Genomic DNA, 17,535 nt, shown 5'->3' on the forward strand with positions numbered 1-17,535 from the left:
CCAGCTACATCAGCTGCATGGGCACTGAAGGTAATGCACCTATCCCTTACTGACCATTGGCAAAGGGTGCATCTGATAATGGGATAATCCCTTATTGGCATCATTCATTACAAGTAATTATTCTGAGGGGAAAAATTGGGGGTTTGATCCACCATCTTTGTTTCCAGATGCGGTTTGCAATGTCAGCTGAGCAAGCAGTGCCAATAGATACTGTTTTAAATATATGCCTAAATTAAGCTTCTGCAAAACAAACTGTGTTACAACAACTAAGAGTTAAACCCTCATTACTTTTGTATCTGTTACCAACCAATCCTAAGAGGCAGAGGTCATGGATGAGCTTGACTCAGAGTAAATATCAGCTAATGTTGTCGACAGCATCTGGAAACCAAGATGGCTAGTCGAACGCCAATATTTCCCCCAGAATTCCTCGAGGTAAATGTTGTGACGTCAATAAGTAGGTCTAGGGTCCATTGTACCACTATACATGTGAATAGAGGTAGGTATTCATGATTGGACTTGACAAGTATAACTGGAATGGTACTTTATGCAAAGTTACTCATGCAAATAAATTTGTATTGTTGTCAATTTGTGCTTCCGATGGATTTTTAGAGATGAAGCCGATGCCGTCAGTACGCGAAAGCACATTGCCTGGCATGCGACAAGCCTGTGCAAAGTCGTGGGTAGGGGCTGGTGGATATGCATAGCAAAAGGAGCATGGCAAGGTTTGTTTTTATTTATTTTGGGGGTTTTGGATGGTGTTGAAGGCAGAACATTTAAATTGTATTTATTTGGGCAGGGAAGGGGGGTCTTGAGTGAAGACCCCGTTTAAAAAAAAATCAACAAATAAGCTTAATACAGCTGCTTCAGCCCAACATTGCATGCAACTGTTCCCGTTGTGTGGATGGGGTGGTGGACAATTGAGGCTCGTTTATTTTCCTTTTTTATATAACAATGGCTTTATTCTTTATTGGATACATCAGACAATGCTTTATTTCTTGATGGAAATGATAGAGATAATCAAAAACACAAGTCAAAATGTCCCTTTGACAGAAACTGCTGCATTGAAATGCAATCCCTGAAGAAAGAAAATCAAGTTGGCAGTAAGGTTATTGTTCTGGGCCATGATGGTGAAACACAGGTCATTTGCATCACGATTCAAAAAGTGCTTTTGTTTTAATGAATCATGGTAAATGCAGGCTTACAGCCATGCATGGAGGAAACAGACAAGGGAGGGTGTTCCAAACGCGAGTAGGGGTATGGCTCGTCGCCAGGACCAAGGCAACTAACTGCGATAGATGTGCATTTTAGAGCAGAGGTACAAACTGAACCCTCTACCCACCTCCTTGATCTAAAAAGGCAGCAGAATATTAAAGACTACTGTTAGGTCACTTAAAATATTTCAATTTTTTTTTGTAATCAACAATACAAAGGTAATACTGCAAATGGTGTTGCTTGGATACCAAACAAAAAGTCCAAACTACCAGAAAGAATGGCACAAATCGATTTGTGGGACAAGAAATTGCACGCACAACCGGAAAGGTTGCTCACAGAAATCAAGGTGAGCAAGCAAACAGTGTTTCACACCACCAAACCATCAGTCTTGTGCAGGACGAAACAATTGCAGGCCTGCTTCAATGGCAAAATATCACTAATGGATACGTTGCTTTGCAAAACAACCGTGTGTGTGTGTGTGTGTGTGTGTGTGTGTGTGTGTGTGTATGTATAAGAGTGTGCACACGATCCACATTTTAAATATAAATAACTGTACAAATAACAAAAACAGTCAAAGTACAAAAAGGTTTGATGACATCTTCTGTAGGCCATTAGACGAGCGAGAATAATGGAATATGAAAATGGAGTGTCATTGTTGGAGCTCTTTGGTCCAGTCTCCTTTGTCATGAAGCTCAGTTTAAACAGACTGCTGGGAATTCTTGGATTCCTGCTACCTTGCATGAATATCTTGTGCTGAGTGAAGAGAACCGTTTCCCAATCACCCATTTGAACAATATCAAAATCCTTCAAGGATCAGGCAGGTTCTTCTGAATAATAACAAAAATAATAATAATAATACTAATAGTAATAATAATAAATCGAACATTTAGGTTCTATGTGGCTTCGATACAAATTCGTCATCCCCCTTCGGATTACAAGTTGAAAACCTGCACGATGAATCAGCAAGCCAGAATAGCACTGCTCAAACGGAGCCATATGTTTCTACTGATGAAAAAGGGGACTTTTTGGAAGGACAAATTACCCCAAACCACAATTGCACCATAAATGTCACGTAAATGTCAGACAGCCCAGTGGAAGTGACAGTCAGCAGAAAAAGAAACACACGGAGTGCTCGACAATCCCAGAGGAATTATATCCTATACAAGATCACAGAATGCAATTTTAAAAGAATTTTTCTTTAATTATTATTTAACAAATATTTTATCCCACAGCTTCAAAAAAAATTTTATTTATAGATTCACTATTTTACAGATACTTTATTTTTAAGATAACCACTGAGCACAATTATATATAATATATGGTACATTGCATAAAGCAAGATGCAGAAATAGCAGATGTGCAAATGAAACAAAAAGACCCCTTTGGGGCCAAAACAGTGTTTCAATTATGCAAAGCATAGGCAGCGATGTGAAATGAAGAATTAAATAGCTACATGCTGAAGTTGTGGGTGAAATATACTTGGTATTTGGTCTAACTCTGCTGGTCTGGTATACGGGCCTCAAAAAGCTGTGCTGGTCTGATATACAGGACCGAGAAAGCAAGGCAAGGAATACGATGGTTCATCCAGATGAGAATAAGCATCACGTCCCTCCGGACCTGCAACAGAAATAGTCACAGGGTTATCTTTGCTTTCAAAGGTAGATATGCTCAACTTTGGTGACTGTGTCGACAGTCACATTCGAATATCCTTGAGTTTCATATGCACGAGTCAATATCCACTCCCACCGAGAGCGAGAGGATTTGTTTTCACGATTGGCGTAGTTTCCCCAATCGCAATACCCCCTCCCTCCAGCAGGGGGCAGTGGTTAAACCACTTGCACTATTCCACGTGCACAGGTGAAAATCACTAGTCGTCAATCCACACTTGTGGTTGAGCTTTCAATCACATATGAATTTCATTCAATTCACCACTATCAACTTTTTCCTTCCCACCCTCCACGCCCTCCCCCTGTGGATCATGTTAACGTGTGGAAAACCATTTATTTTGATGTTACTGTCTACTGTTTCACTTGTAAAGACTTATTATTAGTACTAGCATATAAGACCTGTCGATTCGCTGATGGGAACACCAATCTTTGTGGAATATATATATTTTTTAAAGGTTGTTGTTGTTTGGTGTTAAAAAAAAGACATTAAATGAAAGAAATGGGGAGAATGTATGATTTTGATTCGTGGAGATTCATGGAGATTTGGAATCAACGTGGTGGATAAAACATCTTTGTAGGGAGAGGGATAAGCAGTTATGTTTACTTCCTGAGAGTGGTTTCATTGAAATCCAATCTCAAGTTAACAAAGAAGGGTTCCTGGGAGATCCTGCTCTCCATGCAAGGATAACCAATGTCACATGTTGGCATTTGCAGTTTTGACATGCGTGTCCAAGTACCCATTAAAAAAACATTTTTTGGGGGGATCACAAACATTCCCGGGAGTTACCCGAATCCACCGTTTTTGGATTTATTGAAATCCGTTAATCCGTTCTCAAGTTATAACACAACAAACGAACAGAAACGGACAGACACGACTCCTTTTATAATATAGATCATGAATATGAGGATGATCATAATTAAAGCTCTGAGTTTTCTAACAATTTCTGGAAGCATATAGATGATCATAGTGAAGCAAACAATTCGGGGAAATTTTTTTTTTTTTAAGTAGGTGGTCTTTCGAGGCACTTGCCATAAAATAAGCCATTTTTGAGTTTGGCTTTGACCAAATTTATTTACCAATAATTGCCTTTTGCTACATTCTTCATTAAAAACAATTAATATCGCTAATCAGTGATGCTTAAAAGCATGGTATTTAGGGTTACTGTTCAAAAAGCCAATTGGAATTTCAAAAATGATATGGTTTTCCAAAGTTTGAGAAATCTACCAAGCAAGGCCCAAAGGGTGGTGTTGCTCATACATGGAATATTTATAGTATAGAGGGAGCTATCAACATTAAACAAACAAGAACCGATTGGAGGAGCCAAAGGTAATAAAAATAGAATTGCCCATTTGGATTGTTTTGTTAAAACTTAGCCAAAACCGATTCCATGAACTTGTGACCTCCCGCTATCCCAGACAGCCGAATCATTTATTCTCATTCCACTGCTGGATCATAGAGTGCGCAACACGTTTATGACTGCTAATTCAAGTAAGCGGAATGAAAGGAAAAAGTGAATTAATAACTGCATGGCAATAAAACAGTCGATTTATTGCATGCAGGGGAAAGGTGACATAACCCAGAAAATAAACAATCGAGGGGTTTTTTTAATGGGCAAGATGAGATTCTCATCCAATAACATTACATCTCATGAGAAAGACATTTTTGGATGGGAAGGAGTTGGAATACCACCACCCCAAGCAAAATTGGTATAAAATCATTACATCCGAGTCGAGCCACATGGAATGCAATTTACGTCGCAGCAAAACCACAACTTGGTGGTTCACAAAAGCAAGCTTCATTACAATTAAAACCATGTGACTCACACAATGACAGCTTCTGGCACATGTAGTCCCATAACTACTTGTATGCAGTGCATTTTGTAATTATTTTGTTTTACTCAATAACTAATCCCTGGTGTTGGGCTAGCGGCTAGGGTGCCGGCTTAGGATCCTAGGATCCTGGGTTCGAATCCCGGTCAATCGCTGAATTAACGCCAGGGGGGTTGACTCAGCCTGTCATCCTTCCGAGGTCGGCAAATTTGAGTACCAGTTCACTGGTAATTCCCTGCTTGTCGTTAAAGGCGGCAAAAAGGGTTGGCGTCAGGAAGGGCATCCGGCCATAAAACATTGCTTCAAAAAGGGGACCGAAAAACAACAACAACCACAGTTCCCGAAAAAGGCCAACCCCCGCTTGCGGGGAAAAATGGCCTCTAAAGGTGGTTTTTTTTACTCAATAACTAAATTGTTGGGCTGGTGTTAGTGTTGGGCTAGCGGTGTTGGTGTTGGTGTTGTGTTGGGCTAGCGGCTAGGGTGCCAGCTTAGGATCCAAGGATCCTGGGTTAGAATCCCGGTCAATCGCTGAATTAACGCCAGGGGGGTTGACTCAGCCTGTCATCCTTCCGAGGTCGGCAAATTGAGTACCAGTACACTGGTAATTCCCTGTTTATCGTAAAAAGGCGACAAACAGGGTTGGCGGCAGGAAGGGCATCCAGCCGTAAAACATTGCTTCAAAAAGGGGACCAAAAAACAACAACAACCACGGTCCCCGAAAAGGCCAACCCCCGCGAAAAATGGCCTCTAAACGGTTTTTTTTTTACTCAATAACTAAATTACTAAATAGATAAACGATGCTGTGTGTTATCCTCCATTCAAGGTGTAACGTGCATTGCTGGCTTTACCCAAGGAAAGGAGAGCATTCCGTGCAGCATCGCAGACACCCTGGCTGTGCGACTGACACATGTACAACAGCGGCTCCACGCTTTCTTTCACCTGAGCAATTGTAAATGAGGGAGAGAGAGAGAGGTTGGCGTATGGAGTGGGGGTGGGAGAGAGGGAGGAGGGTGTAAAATATGAGTAGAGCAAGAGAAGCACATGGGAAACCAGAGAGACATATTTATAGAAAACTCCATTAAAAGTAATCCTCAATGATTTGAGAAGCGAATGACATGGTCATATCACATGACAAAACATGCAGACCCAACTGAAGATGCCGAAGACCCAACTGCAGTTTAAAACTTCATCAAAACCAACATTTGGTTATTTCTGTATATCAAGCATACCCTATTGGTTAAACCAGTGCTGCAGAGTGGCTGACTGGATGGCCTAGACCTAGAAGTATGCACACTCGCCTCTAAGCTGTTTAGCCGAGGATCAAATATCGGTCCAGCTATAAACAGTCATCCCGGCGTTTCAAACGGAAGGCGATTCATCAATGTGCGCCGTCCCTACGATAGATGTTAAACTGGGCATCCTATCTGCCGGCATTAGTTGGTGAACGTTAAAGCTCCCATGGTGTCCTTTGTGAAGAGTACGCGACCTATCGCCGGCATCCTGAACAAATTCCAAATTCCTGCCCTGACTTCCTGTGTCAGAGTGGCGACGCATTGAGGATTGTAAGTAACCCCAGTCGAGAAACTGCTTCGGCATCACCGACACTCTGCATAGAGAATGGTTTATGATCTGATCAGTGCTGCAAGTGTGTTTAAAACTACAAACAAGCAGAACAAAATACCTGTAGAGAAGCAAGTGCAACACAGCCGGCCTGCTGAACCTCCTCTCTGTCATCCTCCAGCAGAGACAAACTCCACAGCACAGCCTGGACAATACACAAATGCTCAGATTAATTCACAAATTAACTTCAGTAACAAGGTCAATCTTTTGGGACTGCACCTGGTAACATGTAACCCAGTGCTACCTCTGCTGCATGGTCGGGTTGTCAGTGATGAAACTGACACCACTCACTGGCTTTGCGAGTGGGGAGGGTGACAGGCACTGCCAGGACTAAAAACAACACCTGACAAAGGGCGGATGAGCTCCCTTTGGGAGCCAACAGCCATCCAGTACGGAGATGGTGTCTCCTAAAAAACACCCAATTAGGGTAGGGAAATTTGAAATTTCTTTTTCCACCTGGCTGAGTTACCCCCTCCTGCACATTGGTCTGGTAAAGAGGTTTCTTTGCTTCAGGACTAGTTGAAAGTTTTGCCACTTTTTCCTCGTCTTTTTCTCAGTAGCCCTTTACATTTCGTGGCTTTCAGCCTTGTTTTAGGTGAATTTCAATAAAAAAGTAAAAACTGAGAAAGGCACTCTTCGACGTCGAGACATCAACTGATATGCCTCTACCCACATTGTCAAATCATTATACATACTTGTACCAACTTTGATTTAAATCCCTTCAGCTGTCTCAAGTATCACATTTTGACTTTAAATGACCTCTGACCTTTGACGCCGAAATCTAATCAGCTCATCTTTGCATCAAAATATATACTTATATCAAGTTTGGTCAAAATCCCATCACTGCTTCACATGTTAATGCAGTAACAGAGGTTTTACCTAATGGGACCTCTGAACTTTGACCCCATAATGTCATCCGTTTATCTTTACATCATCATACATACGTGTACCAAGTGTGACTTAGTTCCATTCAGCCACTCTAATGTTATCATGGGAACAAAAACCTATTGCAGACTCTGACCTTTGACTTATTTATGACAAAATCTAAACAGTCCATCTTTGCATCATAATATATACTTGTACCAACTTTGGTAAAAATTCCAACACTGGTTCACAAGTATTCACGGTAACAGGATTTTTACCTTACATGGCCTCTGACTTTTGACCTCGTGACCCAAAAAATCTAATCAGTTCATCTTTACGCTTAATACCAACAGCATGGGGCGTCTGCCGTTGTTTCAACATGCTCGGTACCCTCTTCCTCCAACAGGGGCCAGTAGTTTAAACACTTGCACTATGTCATGTGTACATGCGAAAATTGCAACTCTCCACATTTGCAAGGGGAGTGGAAGGGGTAGCAGGGTATTTATTTCATGTTTCTTACCTGACCCTGGGTATGTGCATAAATAACCAGACAATATATAAATAAATACATTTAATTGACCAATTTTAGTAATGGAGAATTATTATTATTATTTTTTTGTCTACAAGATTGAGGCTCGTGTAAGAGCTAACATTAATGACGAAAAAAAACGGACACGAAAAACATACAATAAAGGGAGTGGGAGACAAGATGGGGAGAGAGAGGGGAGCACACAAGTACAACAGCAGAGAGCAGGGACATCGGGAGATCTGTGGGAGGGAGAGGGCTTAGGGGGGAGGAGGCATGGGAAGGGGGTGGGGGGAGAGGGGGGGTGGGAGAGGTAAAAAAAACAACACATGGACACTGCTAGGACTTCCAGGAAAGAAGTCGGTATTTCAAAAAAGTGGATCTGGGGTGAATTAACGGGGGTAAAAAAGATCAAGGTTTTGGATGGGAGAAGATAAGAGATGGTGGTGGACAGCTGTTTTAAAGATCTGGATTTAAAATTATTTTTAAATAAAAAATTTAAATAAAAAACATTAATTTAAAAATTAAAAAACAAGCTCAAGGGTTTGTTAAAAATAGAGTAATATAAATGCACTGTCCTCTTGTTTGCAGTCGACAACACTTCCGTTTCGTTTCCGTTTCCGGTCTTGCTGGCGACGGTTCGTTTTTTCGCAGGTCTCCACGCTCTCCATCGAAATCGAAGTTAAGTCATTGTTCCAATTTGTATTTTCGTTATAACTGTATTTCTTTTATGGTGTATGTACGTATATTGTCCCGTCAAAGATTTTTCGGTGCAAATCTTTCATACCTGTATTGAAAATCGCGTTAATTCGTGTCGTCTCGAGGCCCTGTACAGTGTACACTGTACAACCTTGAGGCTTTGTTTTTCTCTCAGCGCCTGTCGTTTGTGATCCAATAACTTTCGTTCTCTGTTTTCGCAGTCTTTCCACCCCAAAGCCTACTTCCTTATGTAAATCTCAACTCAAAAAAACAAAAAAAAAAGACTACATTCTCTGTGCTCATTCGTTTATTCATTCTTATTCGTTCGTTCGTTCTTCGACCACGTGTTTCTCCCCCATTTCCCCAGATAGATTGTCAAATTTCAATTCGTTATTTTATCGTCCATGTGATATTGTTTGATTATAGTTAGTTTTGGTTTGAATTTCCTGTAACTCGTAATTAATTAATCGTTTTCTGCTCCTCGTGTGTGGCCTTGTAGTTGTACCCCCGTCGGTGTTTTGTTAACTTAAGTGTGTTTTGCTGGGCTCTTGGATTTTTCCCTTCTACCCCGAACATAATACTGTCTAACGTTCTAAATCCCCAGCCCCCCACCCCCCCAAAAAAACAAAAAAAAACCAAAAACATTTATTTTATTTTCTCCACATGTACTGTTGTCTCATCTTGTATTTTCTGTCCAGGTGTGCTGTTCGCCCCACCCCCATTATCTCCTTGCCATCCACCATTTGCCCTGTTCACGTGACTCGTGGTGGTCCCTCTCGGCTCTCCCCCCGTTGGTATTTTTGTGCATATAAGATTGTTCATAGTTCTGTTTAAATATTTTTAAATATGTTTAACCTTTCCCCTTCTGTTTTTTATTCAGTGGTATATTACAACACGCTGTTTTTCTTCCTATTTAAAAGGATTTTCTCAATTTCCTCTCCAACTCATTCCACTTCAAAAAAAAGAAATTCAATATCTTATACATCTCCCTCACTACATGGTCTAAATTCACATTCATTCCATCCCTCCTCCATCATCCTGAACCGGATTGCTAACTTGAAAATCACAACAAACCCAATTTGTTATCAATGTTCGTCTTTCATTAATCATCCACTTTCTAAACTCCCCTCTTGCCCCTCCCATCCAAATCCCCCCCCTTGCACCTACACTCCGAAACTTCCCCCTTGCCCCTCCACTCTTAAACTCCCCCCTTGCCCATCCACTCCTGAACTCCCCCCTTGCCCTTCCCCTCCTAAACTTCCCCTTTGCCCCTCCCCTCCTAATCCCCCCCCTTGCCCCTCCACTCCTGATCTCCCCCCTTTCCCCTTCCCTCCAAAACTCCCCCCTTGCCCCTCCCCTACCAAACTCCCCCCTCACTCCTCCCCTTCAAAACTCCCCCCCAATCCCTCCCATTCAATGCTCCCCCCATACCATTCCTCTCCAATTCTCTCTCCTCCCCCCTCCTCCTCCAAGCTGCCTCCTCCCCACTTCGTCTCCCTTCTATCTCATACCTCCACCCCCCCAAACCTTCTACTTTCCTCTGCCCCCCCTCAAACAACCCCTCACTGTGCCGCATCCCTTCACCAGCAAACCTTTCATCCTCCTCATCCTTCCCTTTCTTGGAACTCTTCTGCAACATCTGAAACACTATCAACTGCTCTCCCTACCTCCCCCTCTCATCCTTCATCTTACCCTACTCCTCCCCTCCCCTGTCCTGTACCCGATGCTCCCCCTCTCTCTTCATTAACGGTATGGACCTCAAACATCCGGGGCCTTCGCTCAAACCTGACTGATCTCTCCATACAGGTTGCTTCTGACAATCCAGACTTGATCTGCTTAACAGAGACTTTCCTCCTTCAAGATGTCTCTGATTCCTTAATATCTCTTCCTGGTTACTCCCTCCTCCGGTATGATAGACCTGAGCCTCGGCCTGGTGGTGGGGTGGCTATCTTTGTCAAAAACTCTCTTCCTCACTCTCCTTGCACTGCTCTCTTTCCTCCTCACCCGCAGGAGTACCTCTGGTTACGGCTTCCTCTCCGCTCCCACCTTTTGTTCATATGTGTTCTGTACCGTCCCCCAAACAGTGATGACTCCATCTACATTTCACTGTCTGACAACATGGACCAACTTCTATCCACTCATCCCAACTCTCTCTTCCTCATATGTGGTGACTTCAACTGTCATCATGCCACCTGGTTGGGTGTGGGTTCCTCTCTCACTAGTCATGGCACCTCAGCAAAGGACTTCTGTGACTCACTGGGATTGACACAATCTGTCAATTTCCCGACCCGGATCTCAGCCAATGGAGTATCTTCTCTTCTAGACTTGGTTATGACAAACTTCCCTGCTAATGTCTGCTGCTCTTCTTCTGCTCCAATCGGTTCTTCTGATCATGTGCTTGTCAAAGTGGACATCTCTCTGGCCATTCTCAGAGAGCCTCCTCAGCGTCGACGAGTCTGGCATTTCACTCAGGCCGACTGGGACGGTCTTCAAGCAGCCATCAATCGTCTGGATTGGTCTCCCATCTCCACTGCCTCTGACATCAATTCTTCCTGGGAATTCTTCCAAAGCAAACTGATCTCTCTCATGCACAGATTTATCCCATCTCGCCTTCAATTGTCTTACCCTTCCTCCCGTCCATGGTACACTGAATCTTGTGGTGAGGCAGTTGCCCTGAAACAACTTGCCTTTGCCTCTTGGAAGGCTAATCCAACTGAAGGAAATCTCAGTTCCTTCCACCAAGCTCGGAACAAGTGTGTGTCTACCCTCAGGAGTGCCAGGAAGCACTATCTCTCCTCACTCAAGAATGAACTCTCAAACCTGTCTCCTTCCTCCAAATCCTGGTGGCGTCTGGTCAAATCCGTTTCTGGTGTTTGTTCCCCGTCCATCCCCTCCCTTACCTCAAATGGCCACACAGTTGACATCGCACGTGACAAAGCCGAATGCCTCAACTCTGTGTTCGCCTCGAAATCCTTAGTCCCAAACCCATCTCTCTCTGTTCCCACCTTTCCCAGTCGAACCCAACTGCTCCTGGACTCTGTGTCCTTCTCTCCTGACAAGGTGGAGGAGTTTTTGTCAAACCTCGACTCTGATTCTGCAACTGGACCAGACGGCATCAGCCCACGGGTCCTAAAATCCTGCTCTGCCGCTCTATCTCACCCTCTCTCTGTTCTTTTCACCCTATCTTTTGCTCAAGGTCATCTGCCAGCATCCTGGAAATCAGCTAACATTACCGCTTTACACAAAAAAGGTGCAAAAACAGATCCTTGCAACTACAGACCAATCAGCCTGCTCCCAATTATCAGCAAAGTCATGGAATCCATCATTGCTTTGGATATGAAATCTTTCCTCTTCTCCAATGGCTTGATCTCTGATCATCAATTTGGTTTCAGACCAGGTCACTCCACTCTGGACATGCTGCTTCTGCTGTCTCAACAATGGATGGAGGTCCTCAATGCCAAACAGGAAATCAGAGCTGTCTCCCTTGACATATCAAGGGCCTTTGATACGGTCTGGCACCCAGCTCTGCTCACCAAACTCTCCTCCTATGGTATCCATGGAAATCTCCATGCATGGCTTGCGGACTTCCTCTCTGGTCGTAGTCAACGTGTGGCCCTGAATGGATTTCTCTCATCTCCCCTTCCTGTTCAGGCTGGAGTTCCCCAAGGAAGTGTGCTGGGCCCTGTGCTTTTTCTGGTCTTTATCAATGATCTCTCTGACTCTCTGGAAAATCCTCTCTATCTCTTTGCTGATGACTCCACTCTCTGCCGCTCCATTCCTCTTCCCTCAGATCGGCAGTCTGCAGCCTCCTCACTCTCTGAAGACCTGGACAAAATCACAGACTGGTCAAACAAGTGGAACATGTCTTTCAATCCTGCCAAATCTCACTCTCTTACTATGTCTCTCCGAAAAGATCGACTGGACAACCCTCCCATCTACTTTCTCAACAATCCTCTCCAAGAAGTTCTGTCACTCAAGCTTTTGGGTCTCACTATCTGCCATGATCTTTCTTGGGAAAACCACATTTCCAAGCTGGCCTCCAAAGCCAGTCGCCGACTGGGCATCCTCCGTCGTGCGAAGTCCTTCCTCGGCACACCTGAGCTCCTCACCACATACAAGGCTTTCATCCGCAGCTCAATGGAATACTGTTCTCCCCTATGGGCTGGTGCTCCTGCCTCACACCTGGCTCGGCTTCACGCTGTTGAATCCAAAGCTTTCAAAATCATTGGAATCTCCCGCGATGAAGCTATCTCTGAGGGCCTTTCACTCACTCACCGCAGGCAGGTAGGTGGTCTTTCTGTCTTCTACCGACTCCTCTCCGGCCTTGCTCCCCCAGCTCTCTCTGTGCTCTGTCCCCCAAATATTCCTACAGGTCGCACAAGATCTGCCAGCAACCCTCTGATGGTTAAACTGCCGAAATCTCGGCTCTCTGCTCACCTTCACTCTTTCATTCCTCTTTTCTCCCGCCTGTGGAACAAACTCCCACACTCCCTTCAATCCCTCTCCTCCCTCCAGGTCTTTAAAACAGCTGTTCACCACCATCTCTTATCTTCCCCCATCCATAACCTTGATCTTTTCTACCCCCACTAATTCACCCCAGATCCACCTTGTTTGAAATTCCAACTTATTTCCTGGAAATCCTGGCAGTGTCCATATGTTTATACCTCTCCCACCCCCCCCCCCCCTTTCACATGCCTCCCCCCCTTCACATGCCTCCCCCCCTTCACATGCCTCCCCCCCAAAGCCCTCTCCCTCCCACAGATCTCTCGATGTCTCCATGTCTCTCGGTCCCTGCTCTCAAATGTTGTGTTTGTGTCCTTCCCCCTCTCTCCCCATCTTGTCTACCGCTCCCGATGTTATTTGTTTTATGTGTCTGTTTGTCTTTCTGTGTGATTAATGTTCGCTCTTTCACGAGCCTCGATCTTGTATGCAAAAAAAAAAAAAAAAAAAAAAAAAAAACAGCAACACCAATTGATTAACCTCTCGATCAAATATATCGTGATATTTATTATAGGAATCAGGAAGCCTCTAACTAACGTATTAGTACATGGTGTTGTCATTGCAGTGCAAAATTTGCTACACTAGTGGAACCAATGTTTTTTGGAATCCTTATACCCTAGGCAACAAGACCTGAGTTGGTTCCATTTTTTTCAACGGCGTCTTTGGTGGCCATTTTGACTTTCAAAATGGCCGCCATTTTTTGCAATTTTGTATGTATCTTTTCACATAAAACACTTTGATTAACCATTTTTTCTGGCATTTTTGTCATTCCTTGTACAGAAAATCCACCAGAACACATATCCAGTTAACAGACGTTTTTTGAGAAATATCTTTGGCTAACAACTTGTTTTTTTTTTTTGTTTGTTTTTTTTGTATACAAGATCGAGGCCCGTGAAAGAGCAAACATTAATCACACAAAAAGACAAACCGACACACAAAACACAAAAAACAAGGGGAGCGGCAGACAAGATGGGGAGAGAGGGGGAAGGACACAAACACAACATTTGAGAGCAGGGACATCGGGAGGACTTGGGGGGAGGTGGGAGAGGAATAAAACATATGAACACTGCAAGGACTCTGGGGTGAATTACCAGGGGTAGAAAAGATCAAGGTTTTCGATGGGGGAAGATAAGAGATGATGCTGAACAGCTGCTTTAAAGACCTGGAGGGAGGGGTGGGATTGAAGGGAGTGGGGGAGTTTGTTCCAGAGGCGGGAGAAAAGGGGAATGAAAGAGTGAAGGTGAGCAGAGAGCCTAGACTTTGGCAGTTTAACCATAAGAGGGTTGCAGGCAGATCTTGTGCGACCTGAAGGAATATTGGGGGGACAGAGCACAGAGAGAGCTGGGGGAGCAAGGCCGGAGAGGAGTCGGTAGAAGACAGAAAGACCACCAACCTGCCTGCGGTGAGTGAGTGAAAGGCCCTCGGAGTTGACTACATCACAGGAGATTCCAATGATTCTGAAAGCTTTGGCCTCAACAGCGTGAAGCCGAGCAAGGTGTGAGGCAGGAGCACCAGCCCAGAGGGGGGAACAGTATTCCATTGAGCTGCGGATGAAAGCCTTGTATGTGGTGAGGAGCTCAGGTGTGCCAAGGAAGGACTTCGCACGACGGAGGATGCCCAGTCGGCGACTGGCTTTGAAGGCCAGCTTGGAAATGTGGTTTTCCCAAGAAAGATCATGGCAGATAGTGAGACCCAAAAGCTTGAGCGACAGAACTTATTGGAGAGGATTGTTGACAAAGTAGATGGGAGGGTTGTCCAGTCGGTCCTTTCGGAGAGACATTGTAAGAGTGTGAGATTTGTCAGGATTGAAAGACATGTTCCACTTGTTTGACCAGTCTGTGATTTTGTCCAGGTCTGCAGAGAGCGAGGAGGCTGCAGACTGCCGATCTGAGGGATGAGGAATGGAGCGGCAGATAGTGGAGTCATCAGCAAAGAGATAGAGAGGATTTTCCAGAGAGTCGGAGAGGTCATTGATGAAGACCAGAAATAGCACAGGGCCCAGAACACTACCTTGGGGAACTCCAGCCAGAACAGGAGGGGAAGATGAGAGAAATCCATTCAGGGCCACACGTTGCCTACGACCAGAGAGGAAATCCGCAAGCCATGAGTGGAGATTTCCCTGAATACCATAGGAGGTGAGTTTGGTGAGCAGAGCTGGGTGCCAGACCGTATCGAAGGCACGTGATATGTCAAATGAGACAGCTCTGATTTCCTGTTTGGCATTGAGGACCTCCATCCATTGTTGAGACAGCAGAAGCAACATGTCCAGAGTAGAATGACCTGGTCTGAATCCAAATTGATGATCAGAGATCAAGCCATTGGAGAAGAGGAAGGATTTGATATCTGAAGCAATGATGGATTCCATGACTTTGCTGATAATTGGGAGCAGGCTGATTGGTCTGTAGTTGCAAGGATCTGTTTTTGCACCTTTTTTGTGTAAAGCGGTAATGTTTGCTGATTTCCAAGATGCTGGCAGATGACCTTGAGCAAAAGAGAGGGTGAAAAGAACAGAGAGAGGGTGAGATAGAGCGGCAGAGCAGGATTTTAGGACCCGAGGGCTGATGCCATCTGGTCCAGTTGCAGAATCAGAGTCGAGGTTTGATAAAAACTTCTCCACCTTGTCAGTTGAGAAGGACACAGAGTCCAGGAGCAGTTGGGTTCGACTGGGAAAGGTGGGAACAGAGAGAGATGGGTTTGGGACACAAGATTTTGAGGCAAACACAGAGTTGAGGCATTCGGCTTTGTCATGTGCGGTGTCAACTGTGTAGCCATTTGAGGTAAGGGAGGGGATGGAGGGGGAACAAACACCAGAAACGGATTTGACCAGACGCCACCAGGATTTGGAGGAAGGAGACAGGTTTGAGAGTTCAATCTTGAGTGTGGAGAGATTGTGCTTCCTGGCACTCCTGAGGGTAGAAACACACTTGTTTCGAGCTTGGTGGAAGGAACTGAGATTGCCTTCAGTTGGATTTGCCTTCCAAGACGCAAAGGCAAGTTGTTTCAGGGCAACTGCCTCACCACAAGATTCAGTGTACCATGGACGGGAGGAAGGGTAAGACAACTGAAGCCGAGATGGGATAAATCTGTGCATGAGAGAGAGCAGTTTGCTTTGGAAGAATTCCCAGGAAGAATTGATGTCAGAGGCATTAGAGATGGGAGACCAGTCCAGTTGATTGATGGCTGCTTGCAGACCGTGCCAGTCGGCCTGAGTGAAATGCCAGACTCGTCGGCGCTGAGGAGGCTCTCTGAGAATGGCCAGTGAGATGTCCACTTTAACAAGCACATGATCAGAAGAACCGATTGGAGCAGAAGAAGAGCAGCAGACATTTGCAGGGAAGTTAGTCATAACCAAGTCCAGAAGAGAAGATACTCCATTGACTGAGATCCGGGTCGGGAAATTGACAGATTGTGTCAGCCCCAATGAGTCGCAGAAGTCCTTTGCTGAGGTGCCATGGCTGGTGAGAGATGAACCCACACCCAGCCAGCTGGCATGATGATAGTTGAAGTCGCCACATATGAGGAAGAGAGAGTTTGGATGAGTTGATAGAAGTTGGTCCATGTTGTCCGACAGAGAAATGTAAATGGAGTCATCACTGTTTGGAGGACGGTACAGAACACATATGAACAAAAGGTGGGAGTGGAGAGGAAGCCGTAGCCAGAGGTACTCCTGTGGGTGGGGTGGAGAGAGGGCAGTGCAGGGAGAGTGAGGAAGAGAGTTTTTGATAAAGATAGCCACCCCACCACCAGGATGAGGATCAGGTCTATCGTACCGGAGGAGGAAGTAACCAGGAAGAGATATTAAGGAATCAGAGACATCTTGAAGGAGGAAAGTTTCTGTTAAGCAGATCAAGTCTGGATTTTCAGAAGCAACCTGAATGGAGAGATCAATCAGGTTTGAGCGAAGGCCCCGGATGTTTGAGGTCCATACCGTTTAGTGAGGAGAGAGGGGGAGCATCGGGTGCAGGACAGGGGAGGGGAGGGGTAGGGTCAGATGATGGGTGAGAGGGGGATGTAGGAAGAGCAGTTGATAGTGTGTCAGAGATTACAGAAGAGTTACAAGAAAGGGAAGGATGAGGAGGACGAAAGGTTTGATGGTGATGGAATGAGGCACAGTGAGAGTTTGTTTGAGGGGGGGGGGGGGGCAGAGGAAAGTAGAAGGTTGGGGGAGGTGGAGGTATGACATAGGAGGGAGAGGAAGTGGGGAGGAGGCAGCTTTGAGAAGGAGGTGGGAGGAGGGTTGTGAGGATTTTGAGCATAATCTAGTCGGTTGTAGCAGAAGAAGTATATGCACAATTTTTCTAGAGACGCCAAGTACAGGAAGAAATCTGGCTGCTTCAGTGAACGTGTGAAGTTAATCAGTGCCAACACTTGCCTCATGTACATTCGTGCCCATTGATACATTGGGAATTTACTGTGGCTCCTGTCAAAATCACTCAGCTGCTTTTCCAAGTTTAGATGTTCAATCTCCATTAGAAGTTGGTGATGGGCTTCCTGAATGCCTACCTCTTTCTTGTTTGCTTCTATCAAGTTATCCATACAGGCAGATAGAGCTTCTACAACTGCAGGCTTCTCTTTCAGAAATTCTGAAAGCCAGAGATCAAAGAATACCTCTAATGT

General features: G+C 44.8%; 1 protein-coding gene across 7 annotated transcripts in view; it reads right to left on the bottom strand.

Annotated features, from left to right (window-relative positions):
- Positions 1-1,154: 1,154 nt before the first annotated feature.
- Positions 1,155-17,535, bottom strand: part of RIPOR1 (RHO family interacting cell polarization regulator 1) — a 184,187-nt gene continuing 167,806 nt past the window's right edge. For 4 of the 7 annotated variants that reach the window (XM_068129257.2, XM_078784280.1, XM_068129258.2 and 1 more), the window contains exons 20-22: positions 6,391-6,474; positions 5,558-5,648; positions 1,155-2,829 (exon numbers count right to left, since the gene is read on the bottom strand). In XM_068129257.2, coding sequence (XP_067985358.2) covers positions 2,732-2,829; positions 5,558-5,648; positions 6,391-6,474 — 273 coding nt within the window. In that variant the 3' untranslated portion in view covers positions 1,155-2,731. The remainder of the gene's footprint in view (positions 2,830-5,557; positions 5,649-6,390; positions 6,475-17,535) is intronic. The other 3 variants (XM_078784279.1, XM_078784282.1, XM_078784281.1) reach the window with 1 other exon arrangement.

Source organism: Myxine glutinosa, chromosome 9 (assembly GCF_964187855.1).
Source record: "Myxine glutinosa chromosome 9, kmMyxGlut1.1, whole genome shotgun sequence".
NCBI classification, from domain to species: Eukaryota; Metazoa; Chordata; class Myxini; order Myxiniformes; family Myxinidae; genus Myxine; species Myxine glutinosa.